Source organism: Punica granatum, chromosome 6 (genome assembly GCF_007655135.1).
Source record: "Punica granatum isolate Tunisia-2019 chromosome 6, ASM765513v2, whole genome shotgun sequence".
Lineage (NCBI taxonomy): Eukaryota > Viridiplantae > Streptophyta > Magnoliopsida > Myrtales > Lythraceae > Punica > Punica granatum.
The window spans coordinates 25,083,276-25,097,179 of NC_045132.1; the positions used below are offsets into that span (position 1 = coordinate 25,083,276).

Sequence of the window (13,904 nt, forward strand, 5' to 3'; positions counted from 1 at the left end):
AGGGTAGTAAGTGATTGAGGAATTAACTTAATTATTTCTACCAGAAATCGCTTGAATCTAGGACTTATCTTGTATCTCGTGGATTCTGAATTAGAATGAGTTTTCTGATAAATGTATGAATCCATAAGGAGTTCTCCGATTCGACGTCTCGATTAAGAACACGTTTTCGGATTTCATGTCCTGAAATCGCATAAATCGGCCAACTAAACTGTTATTCAGCTTTGAGGTCTAGAGATTCAGAACAAGGTTTCCCATTTTAACATATGAATCTTTTCTTTATTTCCTCAGTTTTTTTTTAATAAGTGATTTCCTCCGGATTATGAAAGCGAGTCAATTGAGGATCGAAATGCTTCTAGAATCACGTAAAACATGTATGATGACAATATTAGGTAGCATGAATATCATTATGGGAGAAGTAGATCGTTGAAATGATAATTGAGACAACATAAGTATGGGTTCCTTAGACTTCTTGTGATACAAAAAGTTTTTTTCGTGTGATAGAAGAAGTCTTTTTTGATTAAAAAAAATGGATATGAAATATAAGAGGTAGTCTATAAAAATTGCCTTTTTTTTTTATCTGAAAATTTTTGGATATATTTATTTTGAGTTTTTCGATTCCATTGAACAAAAGAAAATATTAATAGAAAATAGGGATAAATAATATTAAATAAAAAATGGAATGAACCTTTTATGATGCATTTAGTTTCAAAGTTAAAGTAACTTTGATTTTGATTTTGATTGTGGAAAAGGACAAGCGAGATGTGATTATAAATTTGACTTGAGAAACATGCATTTTTGTTGTGTAATATGTCGAGTTAAAGTTAAAGGTAAAATTTTTTAATTGAAAAATGTGTATTTTTGTTGCGTAGTATATTGAATTAAAATTAAAGTTAAAATTTTTTATTTGGGAATCCAAACAGGACCTTAATCACTCAAACACAATTGGTAAATTTTAAAATAACTGATACGTGGACTTCTTTACCCATCACCATGAACCCCTTTCTTTCTCTCTTTGAAAGAAAGGGGGGAAATAGGAAACAAAGTGCCAAATCGAATCTAATTCGATTTCAGTGGCAGGGAATTGGTGCTGCATCGACTTAAAATCGAATAGATTTTACAACGGGTATTTATCTAAAATGACACATGATTTGTCTGTTTTGTCAAATCTATCATATGCTCTTTTTTTATCAAATTTATTCCATGGTTTACTTTTTACCTCAAATCTATCCCGGCGTTATCTTTTCGGTCGACATCTAACGACCATACTGACGTGGCTCCCACGTGGCAAGTGTGGCCCACTATCTCTCCAAGTGCCACGTCAGCACGACCGTTAGATGTCGACGGAAAAGATAACGCCGTGATAAATTTGATGCAAAAAGTTAACCATGAGATAAATTTGACAAAAAAATAACATATGATAGATTTGATAAAACGGACAAATCATGGGCCATTTTAAGTAAAAACCCCATTTTACAATTGCCCATGAAGTTGAAATAGAGTCAGATTTGAACTGTTTTGCCAATTTTATTCTCACGTCACGTAACGACATATAATCACTGAAAAATTTCTCATATTTTAATAATGTGGAAAGGAATTTCGGCGAGGTGCCAAATAGGGCGGACTTGATGCTTCACGTTGAAAACGCACAATCCAGAATGTCTCACTTCTGAATTCTTCCAAAGATTTTCTGTTGACAATTTGTCTGTTATATATGTTTCCCCATAGACCAATAGATAGACACTCAATCTAATGTATCTGCCAGCAAAAAAGATAAGACACACAATCTTCTTTCCCGAATTTTGATGGCTATATTTTCTCAACGTATTAGTACATGGTAAAACATAAGACGGGGATTAATTATGGACCCCCTCATCTAATTTTGCATAATAAAACCGATAAACTCTTTAGAAATGAGATTCAAAGCTATGAACTCTCTGCCTTCCACCAAGAAATGAAAGATTTTGTTCTCAATCTCACGTAGTGGTACTTCCGTGCTTCTTGTCCTCTATTCCCTACTATGACCCATGAAAGTCGTACTAATAAGAATCTTTGGTTTCAAGCGATGATAAGTGCTGCTGCATTTTATTTCGTTTGTCAAATGAACTGATAAATTATTGAATGCAATATTTAGACTATAGTATAGTAGAAGAGGAAATTTTTTTTTTTTTCCTTTTTGAACTTGTTGGCAGCCATCAAAAACAAGGGTTGCTAACGACCCTTCAAAGGGAAGGGGAGAGAGATTTTAATAATTTTCTTCGGGAGTGCACCACTTGATTTTCGGAAATTTAATGGGACTCGACGATTGAAATTCAAGCCGCATCAGGAATAAAACTCTTCTAGTTATGGACTTTTTCTATTCACGGAGCTCGAATCAGACAAATCTTTCAGAAAGGTACCGAACCATCTCAACTTCCCCAAGGCGTGGGATCTTAATGATTTTATTAGGTATGGGTGTACGTAGCGATGACTGAATTGGCATTTCTTGGGCTACTGACATATCTCCCTCAAAGTCAACTAACCTTCTTCTTCTCCAGTCTCCCGTCACCTGCTGGTCTCTCTCCGTCTATCTCTCTCTCTCTCTCTCTCTCTGCTACCTACTCTTCTTCTTCTTCTCCTTCCCGAGCTCCATCAGCCTTTTCTTTTAGCTCCATCTTCTCTTCCAAGATTCCACTCTCTCTCTTCCCCTCGCCGTCATAGTCGTCGAACAATAAAGAGCGTCCGACTTCTAGCTTGCCCGGATGGTGAATCAATGATACCTTCTCATCCTTTTCCTCCTCCTCCGTACACGTATCTCTATTTACAGGCACTCCCGTCTTCGAATCAAACCTTTTGAATACCCACAAGTCGAAAAGAGAGGGGGGGGGGGAGAGAGAGAATGCGTGTGTCTTTGATATTAGTTGTAACTGAGAGAGATTCGGTTTGAACATCCGATAAGTCGAGTCGAGCTTGCCCTCCATCGATCTCTCTTTCTCTGGCCTCCTCACCCTCTCATCGGGGTGGCGAAGGCCGTCATCGCAAAATGGCTGCGGCGTCATCCAGTAACTGCCTCCAGAGCACGCTGCAGGCAGCCGTCCAATCAGTTAAATGGACCTATAGTCTCTTCTGGCAAATCTGTCCTCAGCAAGGGTACGTACATACGTATTATTATATGTAATTCTTTTCCTACTACTGTAATTTATTTTCGTCATCTCATTCTCATCGAAATTAGTTTCGAGTTCTGAGTTAGTAGAAAACGGAAATTTCCAACAATGCGACCGAGCTAATACGTACCCTATTCAGTGTTCAAAACGAATAACGTTATTGCTTGTGTTCTCTTTCCTAATAAGGATCCTGATATGGGGAGATGGGTATTACAACGGGCCGATCAAAACGAGAAAGACGGTGCAGCCCATGGAAGTGAGCGCCGAGGAGGCCTCGTTACAGAGAAGCCAGCAGCTCCGGGAGCTCTATGATTCCCTCTCCGCTTGCGAGACGAACCAGCCTCCCGCAAGGCGGCCTTCCGCGGCGCTCTCGCCCGAGGACCTGACCGAGACAGAATGGTTCTACCTGATGTGTGTCTCCTTCTCATTTCCTCCCGGGGTAGGGTAAGTCCAAATCTTAATAATAGAAACAAATAGTTAATGAGACTGTTAGGACAGTTTGCTTTAGATTTTGCCCTTTAATCAGAAACAATTACTAACTACTAAATCACTATATGAGCAAAGAACAAGAAATTTCCTTTTTATTTGTGCCTTTTAGTAGCTAGGTTAGGTTAAAGCGTTATTGCTAATTTAAAAGATTTTCGAGATTTTTGCTTTTCTCTTGTAATTAAATAAATAAACTGAGAACTGTATGGTCGTGAAATGTAAATGATCAATCGATAATTTCGTCAACTTCAACTGATCGATGCGGACAGTCCTTTTCACACAAAATGAAGCTGACAGCTCCTTGGAAATTGTCGCGAGTTCTTTGATTTCCTACAATGATTTTCTATCGACAGCCTGCATATAATGTTGCGCACAATATCATATGTTATATATTAGGGTTCCAGCCAGTCAGAGGTATAAATAAACCGATTGAGGTTTTCATCGGCAGTAGCGATTCAGAGCTAGGTATACATAAATCTACTGGAACGACATTAATGAGAAAGAGTTATGTACCAACCACACACAATATGTTAAAAAAAAAAATGAAGGTATAAATCAATTTGAGATTTTAATTTCATGGTTAGAGTTGTATGTATGTGTGCAGGTTACCGGGGAAAGCGTACTCAAGGAGGCAGCATGTATGGCTTACCGGAGCGAACGAAGTTGATAGCAAGACCTTTTCAAGAGCTATCTTAGCTAAGGTAATTATTATGCAAAACCAAATTATATATACATAGTCATGTTGATGCCTCATGTTCCTGTCAAATTATTACAAGAAAGCTTTTTTCTTTTCTTTTCTTTTTCTTTTTGAAGAGAAGGCTTGATTTAGAGAGCTCAAAAACCACTAATATGCCCCTTAATCAGATTGATGGAAGTGGGGAAAAAATCGAATTTTACAAAGAATTAGTCTAGCATTTTCATGGAAATTTTGTTATTATTATTTACAAACCGGAATCCCACTGGCCCATATATTCAATTTTTAATTGTCAATTAATGTTGAATTTCTTGTTATTAATATACCACTTATGAACTTTCTTATTAATTGTTACTCGTCCATTATAAACGAATAACACTCGCTGAATATTTAATTTATGTTAGTCAGAAGCATACTCAAATATTAACAACATAAAAAAACTGTACATAGATGTGCTAGTCCGAATATAAAATTATTATCTAGAAAACCTTATACATCAAGGAAGCTAATATAAATTAATAAACCCCAATGAATTAACTTTCGCATTTGTATATCTGAGTGAAATCATCTTCTTGGTTCAATATACACGAATTAATTAAGTATATGAGCTATAAACAACTATATATATACATATATATGATTTAATTGAATAGTTTACTGACATTTTCCTTTTTTTTTTTTCGATCTCAATTTGGTCCTCAACCTTCCCTTCTTCGGCACAAAGAGCGCTCGTATACAGGTAAACTTCTTCTAATTTCGCGTAATAATAACAAAAGCTTTGATAATATGGTTAGTCAAAGAAGTTTGTTTTTCTTTTTTTTTTAGTTGTTTTTAAGATAAAATTTATTATTATTTTAATCTTCCATTGACTTGGTCGGAACTGACATAATCAATTGTTTCAATAATATTTATCAGACAGTGGTGTGCATTCCTCTGTTAGACGGCGTCGTCGAACTGGGAACAACAGAAAAGGTAATCATAATTATGAACATTCTTTCTATATTGATATAACGATGATGATGATGATGGTACTTTTATTATGTTAGTCATAATTTGAATTGTATGAACCGAACATATGTCTGGTTAAATTTTTTTAACAGATGATTCATTTGAGTATCAGTTTGAAAGCATGCTGAATATATCTGAAATTCTACTAATAATAATTAATTTTTTTTATTATTAACTATATAGTCCTATCTTATTTAAGGACTTTAATATGTTAGGTAAAACTAGCGCCAATTAAGGTACACTTTTTATAAAACTTAATTTTAACTGCTTAAAATTTAGTGTTTAAGAAGTACTTAATTTAATGAAATAAGTGAAAGATATTTTGTCATGTAAAAATTATAAGCGCTAAAATTATATTTACATAATTACGCCATACTTTTAACTTCTTTTTTTTTTTCACTTTGGACCGTATTTTATTATAATTTTTAAATCTATAAAAATAAGAAAAAAGAATTGAAAAAAAGAAGAAGAATTGAACGTATCATCGGAGAGGGCGAAGGTGCTGGTGGCACCGACGCCAACCACCACCTTCACAAAGGATGTCACTGGCGAGCACAGAGATTGTCAGCGAGTGCAGAGACTGTTGGCGAACACTCCGATCCTGACCACCATTCCCAAAGAGGAGGTCACTGCAGAGCGCAATGCCATCAGCGACCTCCTTTATGGAGGTGATGTCCAAGGTTAGGGCCTCAACAGTTCTCTCCTTGCCAGTCCTGCTCCCCAGCCCACACCACCACCCCCCGGCCCTTCTCTCCCTCTCCAGCCTTCAGTCCTACAGAGAAGCAAATGAGACTGTTTTGCAATTTCCAAAATTTTGAGGGACGCCACTGCAATATTTAGAAAAGGCCCAACGGCTGAGCGGATTAGCAGAAAAAAATAAGTAGTTTTTTTTTTTTTACCTAAAGTATTTTTTACTTCAATCTATTAAATTAAGTCACTTCTTTTGGTGCTTATCAAACAAACTAAATTATGTTAAGTGTTGAAAGTTTAATTTCAATACTTAATTTGTGTTATCAAATATACTCTAAATTAATTTAAATCTATAAAAAAAAGAGTTAATTTACACTAAAATAAAATACTTTTATTTCCATGTATACTACAGACCAAAAAAATCAGTTCCTTCCAACTTGCGCAAATTTTTGAAAAACCGTTAATTCAGGTACAAGAGGACGTTGGATTTACAACCCATGTGAAGAGCTTCTTCGCGGACCACCAACCTCCTCACCCGCCAAAGCCGGCCCTCTCAGAGCACTCCACCTCCAATCCGGCAACATCCTCCGGCCACCCTCGTTTCAACTACTCGCCACCTGGCTCGACCATCATGTACACGGCAGCTGCCGTGGATCCCCCAGTGGCTGCTCACCAAGCAGATGCAGATGATGATGAGGAGGACGAGGAAGAGGAAGACGAAGAGGATCATGCGGAGTCCGACTCCGAGGCTGAGACTGGCCGAGCTGCCAGCCACCAGCAGGTGGTAGGTCAGCATAACCCTCAAGCAGGATTGGTTGGGGCAGCCGAACAGAGCGAGCTCATGCAGCTCGAGATGTCGGAGGACATTCGGTTGGGCTCACCTGATGATGGGTCAAATAACCTGGATTCAGATTTCCATATGCTTACAGTGAATAAAGCAGTAGGGAATATAATTAACCCAGCAGATCACCAGCGCCGGGTCGATTCATTCCGGGCTGAGTCAAGCAGGAGGTGGCAGATGCCGGAAGGCCCCCCGAGGAGCAGCGGCCTCAATGTAGGCCCTCCTCCACACTTGCATGAATTATCGCAAGAGGATACACACTACTCTCAGACGATCTCGACCATCCTTCAAGGCCAGCCAAACCGATGGGCGGAGATGTCATCGGTGACTGGCTATGTCTTGTACTCGGCTCAGTCGGCCTTCTCTAAGTGGATGGCCCGAGCTGACCACCTGCTCCATGTCCCCACAGAGGGCACATCCCAGTGGCTCCTCAAGTACATTCTGTTCAGTGTACCGTTCCTGCACAACAAGTACAAGGATGAGAACTCACCCAAATCCCGGGATGGTGAATCCTCGGCCCGGTTCCGCAAGGGCACTCCACAGGATGAGCTGAGTGCAAACCATGTGCTGGCGGAGAGAAGGCGCCGGGAGAAGCTGAACGAGAGATTCATTATATTGAGGTCACTGGTCCCATTTGTCACCAAAATGGACAAGGCCTCGATACTGGGAGACACGATCGAGTACGTGAAGCAGTTGCGCATGAGGATTCAAGACCTCGAAACAAAAATTAGGCAGATGGAGACAGACCTGAGGTCGAGGCTAGGAGACCCGGCGAGGTTGAGCAGCTCCAAGGAGCAGAGGTCAAGCAGCGCTGGCGCTGTCGACAGGGCCGCATGTTCAGCCCCTCCGGGGACAGAAAAGAGGAAAATGAGGATCGTGGAGGGTAGTGGCACCGTGGTGAAGCCGAAAGCCGTGGAGTCCCCACCACCACCACCAACACCGACATCGATGGAGACCAGTGTGCAGGTCTCAATCATAGAGAGCAACGGGTTAATCGAGCTACAGTGCCCACACAAAGAGGGTCTGCTGCTTGATGTCATGCAGATGCTCCGAGAGCTAAGGATCGAGATAACCGCAGTCCAATCGTCTCTGACCAACGGTTTCTTCATGGCCGAATTGAAAGCCAAGGTACTGACCCATCTCATCAAGCTACATTGCCATGATTCGGCCCATAATATTAATACAATTAGACACTGATTCATTTTAATATGGCAGGTGAAAGAGAATGTAAATGGGAAGAAAGCAAGCATCGTTGAGGTGAAAAGGGCGATCCAACAGCTCATACCCCACGCTGACTGATAGAGTAGCTAGCTAGCTGTGTACTATTACCACGTACGTACTTTTGCGCCATCGTGACCTGTCATGATGTTAATTCCGGCACATCGAGCGTCAGCAAGTGCAATCTGACATAGTATGGTAATCGTCGTACAATTTTTTTTTTGTTTTAAATAAAGAGAAGTATGATGAAGAGTGAATAGCTATAGGACAATTGCTTCTCGTGTATTTAGCTTTAGCAATGGAAGAACCAAGCCAAACTGCAGCAATTTCTTGCAGTTTACATTGATTCTTTTGTTAATGCAGTCATAATACAATCAATAGCTCGAAGAACATCTCTGGCATTCTCTCAAGACGATCAATCACAACCATTTTATACTCTACCATTGATTGAACGACAAAACATATGTTTTTTGCAGCATGAGTCACAAAGTTTCGATCAAGATTATGCAAATGCCTAGTCTTGCATCGCATTCTTCCATACGAATTTCCAACAGCTCTTCACGCATTACTGACATCAAATGTCTTACAACTTACAAGGAAAACTTGATTGAGAAAGAACAGAAGATCAATTAATTCATAAATAATGTTTACACATGAAGAATAATTCATAAATCTGTCCCCAGTAACAATTGAATCACAAAAGGAACCCATCTGTAACAATTTCCTTTCCCAATAAAACAGATACATTGCCCTAATGAACTCGAAACAAATTGAAGAACAGATATTTTCGAAAGAAAAACAAAGGTATTCAGAAATCAAGAAACAATACAAAGGCTGAGTCGATGCAGAAGACCCAGATCGAACTTAGCCCTCTTCCTGATTTCTCTAATGGCAACAAATAAATGATTAAAGGAATTAACTTATTTCCGCGAGACATCTCACCCTCCTAGTTCTCTCAGCATCTGCAGATCTTCACTAAGAAGCAATCTTATCGAGCTCCAACTGCTCAAGCCATGCTCCCAGTATTGCTTGATCACTGGAATCAATCAGAGGGTTCGGGTTAGAGTTAGGCTTTGCTATTTCCGACCGTGTCTTGAACGGAGAAGGTGATTCTTTAACCAAAGATTGAACCCAAGAAAAATCGGGCAGCTCCCTTTTATTCCCCTTCGAGCTAGATTTCGGCAATGGAATCAGATCATCAGGTTGAACAGACCAATCTACTGTCGCAGAGACAGCAGAATCCCACTTTGGCCTCGAATTGATGGGCGAGCCGATAGTTCCGCTAAGACCGAATTCCCGAGACTTGAGGCTCTGCAGCTCCTGGTGCAGCTTCTCGCAGTGGGCGAAGGTGGAGAGGCGACAGCTCATGGGGGATAGAGGATCAATGCCACATGGAGACATTCCACGAGGAGAACATGCATGCAATGAAGCCTGAATAAGAGGATGATCTGCATTCTTCGGAGAGAAGACTCCTGTTCTGATTGGAGATAACATGCCATGCTGCTGCTGCAGCTGGAATTGATTGAGGAGGACTGACTTGTGACTCGGGGAAAGTACAGATGAAGAGGAGCGATGATCATAGCACCGGGGAGACGAGACCTCGGAGGAGAAGAGCTCGTCGAGGTTCGAAGGAGTGACAATTTTAGAGCGAACAGGCGGGCTTGGAATGGGAGAATTTAGCAAGTTTAGTTCCTCGACTGGGATGTCCCTGGCATTGAGAGAAGACCTCAGCCTGCTTGTTGGGAGATTCAGCATTGGCATACTTTGCTGAGACAGAGTCATGGACGATTGAAGCATACTGTTACCAGTGGGAGACATGGGCGGTGAAAATGGAGGAGCTGACATGGCAGAAATTGCAGAGGGAGATCCTGGAAACAGACTCAAGGCAGAGGCCATATCCATGGTAGGAACTGCTGAATTGGCCGATCGAGGGGAATGTGTTCCTGAACCAGAAGACACATAAAGGGGTCGTAGTTCCTCATTTGTGTGGGCAAAGAAGCAAACTCTCCGTGCACAGCTCATCCCGTCCTTACATATCCGAGTCCTGTATTGAGCAGGGTGAAGCCAGCTTTCAAAGACTCCATGAGCATATTCACATAAATCTCCGTTCTTGCAAGCACCTCTACGAAACTCCGGACATGGGACACAGCTGTAATGGAACTTCCTGGGGTCTCTTCTCCTTGCATTTTCACCTGGATGAGCGAAAGGGCATTCCGTCCAATCATGGGAGTAAGCTCTAGAACAAGGTCGGATCTTGAACACATACATCCGGAATTCATCTGTTGTGTACATGCTATTCTTTATACCAGGGAAAGATGGATCGATCAGGTAATCTTTCTTCTCTCTTGCGGATTGTAAGGGTTCATCATTTGGATTGCAAGTAATTTCAGGCAGGGCTAAGTCAGTTTCACATGGTGATGGTGAACTTGATCTGGAGACAGCCATGGAAGACTGCAGATCATTTTGACCAATAGCATCACCATTGCTCAGAAGTTTCTGCAGATGAAGCTTCAAACCAGGAAAATCTGGGTGAGCAACAATAACATCAAATGGTCGATTTCCATTGGCATCAATAGCATTAACATCGGCCCCAGCAAGCAGAAGTAACTTGACAACGTCGGCAGCATTAGCTGATCCACCAGAAGCAGCACAGTGGAGGGCAGTGCTCTTTACAGGGTCACAAACATGATTTACGTCTACACCGGGTACAGAAGTAATTAATCTAAGAATGTCAGTACTTCCATATCTTGCAGCGATCATTAAAGGGGTCCTCTGCTCTAGGACCTTGTGCTTTGAATCCTTTTGGTAACTATACCAAACTCCAACCTCAGAAATCGCAGAAAGATCGCAGGCCAATCTCTTGAAACCCTCAACATCGTTGTCAGCAGCGAACTCAAGCAAGCAAGAGAAAGAACTGTTTCTTTTCATCGTACCATTAGAGTCAGTCATACCAGAGTTCAAGTTCCCACCTTCTTGGCAAGAAGGTGCCTCGGTCTGCTTAAGATTCAATCTCTCCGATCCCCCACACATTGCTCTATCACTTGGAATGAGAACACCTAAAAAGGAAAGCATGATCATAATAATCAGGTGCTTATCTAGGAAAAAGGCGAGTAGACGAGTTTGCTGGAATCAATAGCCCATCTGAAGAATAAATCTGCTGGGATCAATTCCAAACCAGTGATAAAATAAATAAAACAGAGACACCCAATCAAACCATGGATCATCAGCTCATAGCGGACGCGTTACAGAAAAGGAAATGATGAAAGTGATAACAAGAGAGACTTTGAATGAGTCGATGAAACATTTTTGAAGGATAGACTCTGTCAACATTCATGGTCAATTGGTCTTTGTGAAAATCAGCATATATATCCTCTTTCTGCTAAAAAGATTAAACATTTGTGAAATCTCATAATAGAATATATATGTCTTGAGACATATATAAAACAAGGAACCAACTTTCTCATGGAAGGACACGATCATGTATCTTAAGAATTTTGATACGCACCCATACAGCTTAACTTTGATTCTGAGACAGGATACGCAGTCAGACAATTGACAGCAGCATGGGAACCCGTAAATGTTCTACTTTAGGCTAGACAAAAAGGACTGATTTTTTACAAAAGGGAGTTAAATTATCTTAATTGACCTGCTGCTATTTATCATACCATTGAACATTTTCCCATGAAAAATAAAGATAAAAGGAAATACAACGTCTTCCCGAATGCCGGAATCAACAGCTGAAAAGATCTCCCACACCAGTCTGTGTCTGTCTAAGACCTTCTATTGCTTTATCAATTTTCTCACAAGCAAAACCCATTTTTCATAAGCAACGTGCAATCAAGATGACATCAAAACTCACCAACCCCAACGCAAAACACAGTTCAGCTAGCTGGAGCATCAGCAGAAAGGAGCAATTAAAATTAACTTGGAACTCACGGACAGGACAGGAGCTCACGGGTTGTGGGACTCGGAAGCCGAACGCGATATCAAATGGAGCAGTCAGCCGCGATGCCCTAGAAGGTCGGAGCAGGTGGGACCAGACTCCCCCGAACCGCCGAGAACGACACCTCTGAGGCTGCGCAGCAACTCCAAGGCCATTGCCCCAGCCTCACGGAGACAGACAGATAGAGAGCGAGAGGGAGAGGGATAGAGAGAGAGATTGATTACACGCGAAGATGGTGTGAGATGGGAAGAAATGCAGAGTAAATGAGCTGATGAGCGCAGAGAGAGAGAGAGAGAGAGAGAGAGAGAGAGGTGTGACGAAGAAGAAGAGGATGAGTTGGAGATTTTTTTGTTTTTCAGAGAGAGAGAGAGAGAGAGAGAGAGATTTTAAAAATTTTGGTGGGGGTTGGGGGTGACCGGCTGAGGAGGTGGAGTGGGGAAGGGGGATTAGGTAAGACGAAGTGGGCTTCGCTGACCGGATCGGTCGGCTGACTGTACCCACTTTTCTGGGACGAGGAGCGTCACTCTACACTACAGTCAGTGGAGCAGAGCCCGGTAGTGGACCCCAACCCGAGAGGTTCGGTTTCCTGGGCCCACAGGAGCGGATCTCTTGGGTCAAGCCCGATTCCCTTGGGAGTCCATATTTGCCCCTTTTCCCCCCGCCCCCTCATGTTTTTATGTCGTATTTGATTTTGGAGTTGATGTTTGATTTTAATTGATTTATAATAATTACGTTGTTGAATTATGAGAAAATGTGTGAAAAAGTAATGATTGTATTATTGAATTGTGAAAAAAAGTAATTAATAGTCGAGAGAATTTAGTATTAAAAATTGAATTGAATGATTAAAAAAATTGAAGAAAAAAATAAAAATAATTGTGTTATTGAATTAAAGATAAATGGAGTTAAGTGAAATAGAATTAAAAACGAATTGTAAAACCAAACGGAACTATCGCTTTGAATGATGCATTAATTATTGTCCAAAGTATAGTCCATTTACCATAAAATCTAAATCAAATAAATTAAGATTTTCGGGGAAATTATATATAATACTTAATTTGAATTTATTTATTGTTTTCCATTGCTGGACAGGACTCCACTACTATTCCTTATAGTGGAATGGCCTCCTATTTATTGCAATTATTATTATTATTATTATTATTATTATTACAGAAAAGATCTCCCTGGGCTTATCAGAGCCCATAAGTCGTCGTCAAGCCCCAGGAACGATTCAGCTTTCGTTCAAACTTTCAATCCTCGTCCTGCCCTACCCACTGCTTTGGGCTTATTGTATATATACCATGGGCCATACCTGCTTTATCCGCTAGCACTTTCGTTACCGTTCTCGCGATCTCGACTGGACTGCGGAAGATCCCGTCCCGGATCTCCTGAGCATATGTATGCATCTCTTCGCTCGGGTTTGCTAGTGCACTACATCCCGCATTTTAACGAGAAAGTCACCTGCTATCCTTAACAAAAATACCATGTTCAATCCCATAACTATGGGACTAAGATTTACACGTTACAATCCTTCTCTTTAGTGCTAATTATGGTTTTTTTTTTCCTTTGTGAATTTATTACGGGGAAAAGAAAAAGAGTTGGAAAAAATGGGAAGCACAGTCGTAAAGGATCCGCTCAAGCCTTTTCGTACCTTCAACGAACAGTTCCCATCACCGGCGGTCCCGATTCCGGCCATGTTCCGGCCACCACTGCTTATCCATTAATTAATTAATATCTTTAATCATCGAGCTAAATTAAATTGAAGACCAATGGGAAGGGAAAATTAGTATACCACGGGGAAATTATATGCTGTGGACGAATTTCCAGTGGGACCAAAGGTGGGACCCCGCCTGTGGTCTGATTAAATCAGTCCACTAAACGCGGCAG

The 13,904-nt window shown here is 40.8% G+C and overlaps 2 protein-coding genes across 4 annotated transcripts; one reads left to right on the forward strand and one right to left on the reverse strand.

Annotated features, from left to right (window-relative positions):
- Positions 1-2,661: 2,661 nt before the first annotated feature.
- LOC116212423 (transcription factor BHLH42-like) lies at positions 2,662-8,484 on the forward strand. 2 transcript variants are annotated; one of them, XM_031547034.1, is made up of 7 exons: positions 2,662-3,126; positions 3,327-3,579; positions 4,211-4,327; positions 5,045-5,059; positions 5,236-5,292; positions 6,488-7,987; positions 8,075-8,484. In XM_031547034.1, exons 1-7 carry the CDS (start codon positions 3,020-3,022, stop codon positions 8,156-8,158), a joined length of 2,133 nt encoding a protein of 710 aa, XP_031402894.1. In that variant the 5' UTR covers positions 2,662-3,019; the 3' UTR covers positions 8,159-8,484. The 2 variants fall into 2 exon arrangements, with proteins under 2 accessions (XP_031402894.1, XP_031402895.1); XM_031547035.1 differs by having other exon boundaries at positions 2,663-3,126; positions 3,327-3,584; positions 4,231-4,327; positions 8,075-8,467.
- Positions 8,485-8,690: 206 nt separating this feature from the next.
- Positions 8,691-12,387, reverse strand: LOC116212424 (zinc finger CCCH domain-containing protein 56-like). Of its 2 annotated transcripts, none has more exons than XM_031547037.1 (2): positions 12,033-12,387; positions 8,691-11,133 (listed from the first exon to the last, which is right to left on the reverse strand). In XM_031547037.1, the coding sequence occupies exon 2, from the start codon at positions 11,105-11,107 to the stop codon at positions 9,053-9,055; it is 2,055 nt and encodes a 684-aa protein (XP_031402897.1). In that variant the 5' UTR covers positions 11,108-11,133; positions 12,033-12,387; the 3' UTR covers positions 8,691-9,052. The 2 variants fall into 2 exon arrangements, with proteins under 2 accessions (XP_031402897.1, XP_031402896.1); XM_031547036.1 differs by having other exon boundaries at positions 12,014-12,387.
- Positions 12,388-13,904: the final 1,517 nt, after the last annotated feature.

Coding starts and splice junctions, on each gene's coding strand:
- LOC116212423 (XM_031547034.1), top strand. CDS start 3,020: ATGGCTGCGGCGTCATCCAGTAACTGCCTCCAGAGCACGCTGCAGGCA. Junction 3,580..4,210: donor CCTTCTCATTTCCTCCCGGG/GTAGGGTAAGTC, acceptor TTTCATGGTTAG/AGTTGTATGTATGTGTGCAG. Junction 7,988..8,074: donor TGGCCGAATTGAAAGCCAAG/GTACTGACCCAT, acceptor TTAATATGGCAG/GTGAAAGAGAATGTAAATGG.
- LOC116212424 (XM_031547037.1), bottom strand. CDS start 11,107: ATGTGTGGGGGATCGGAGAGATTGAATCTTAAGCAGACCGAGGCACCT.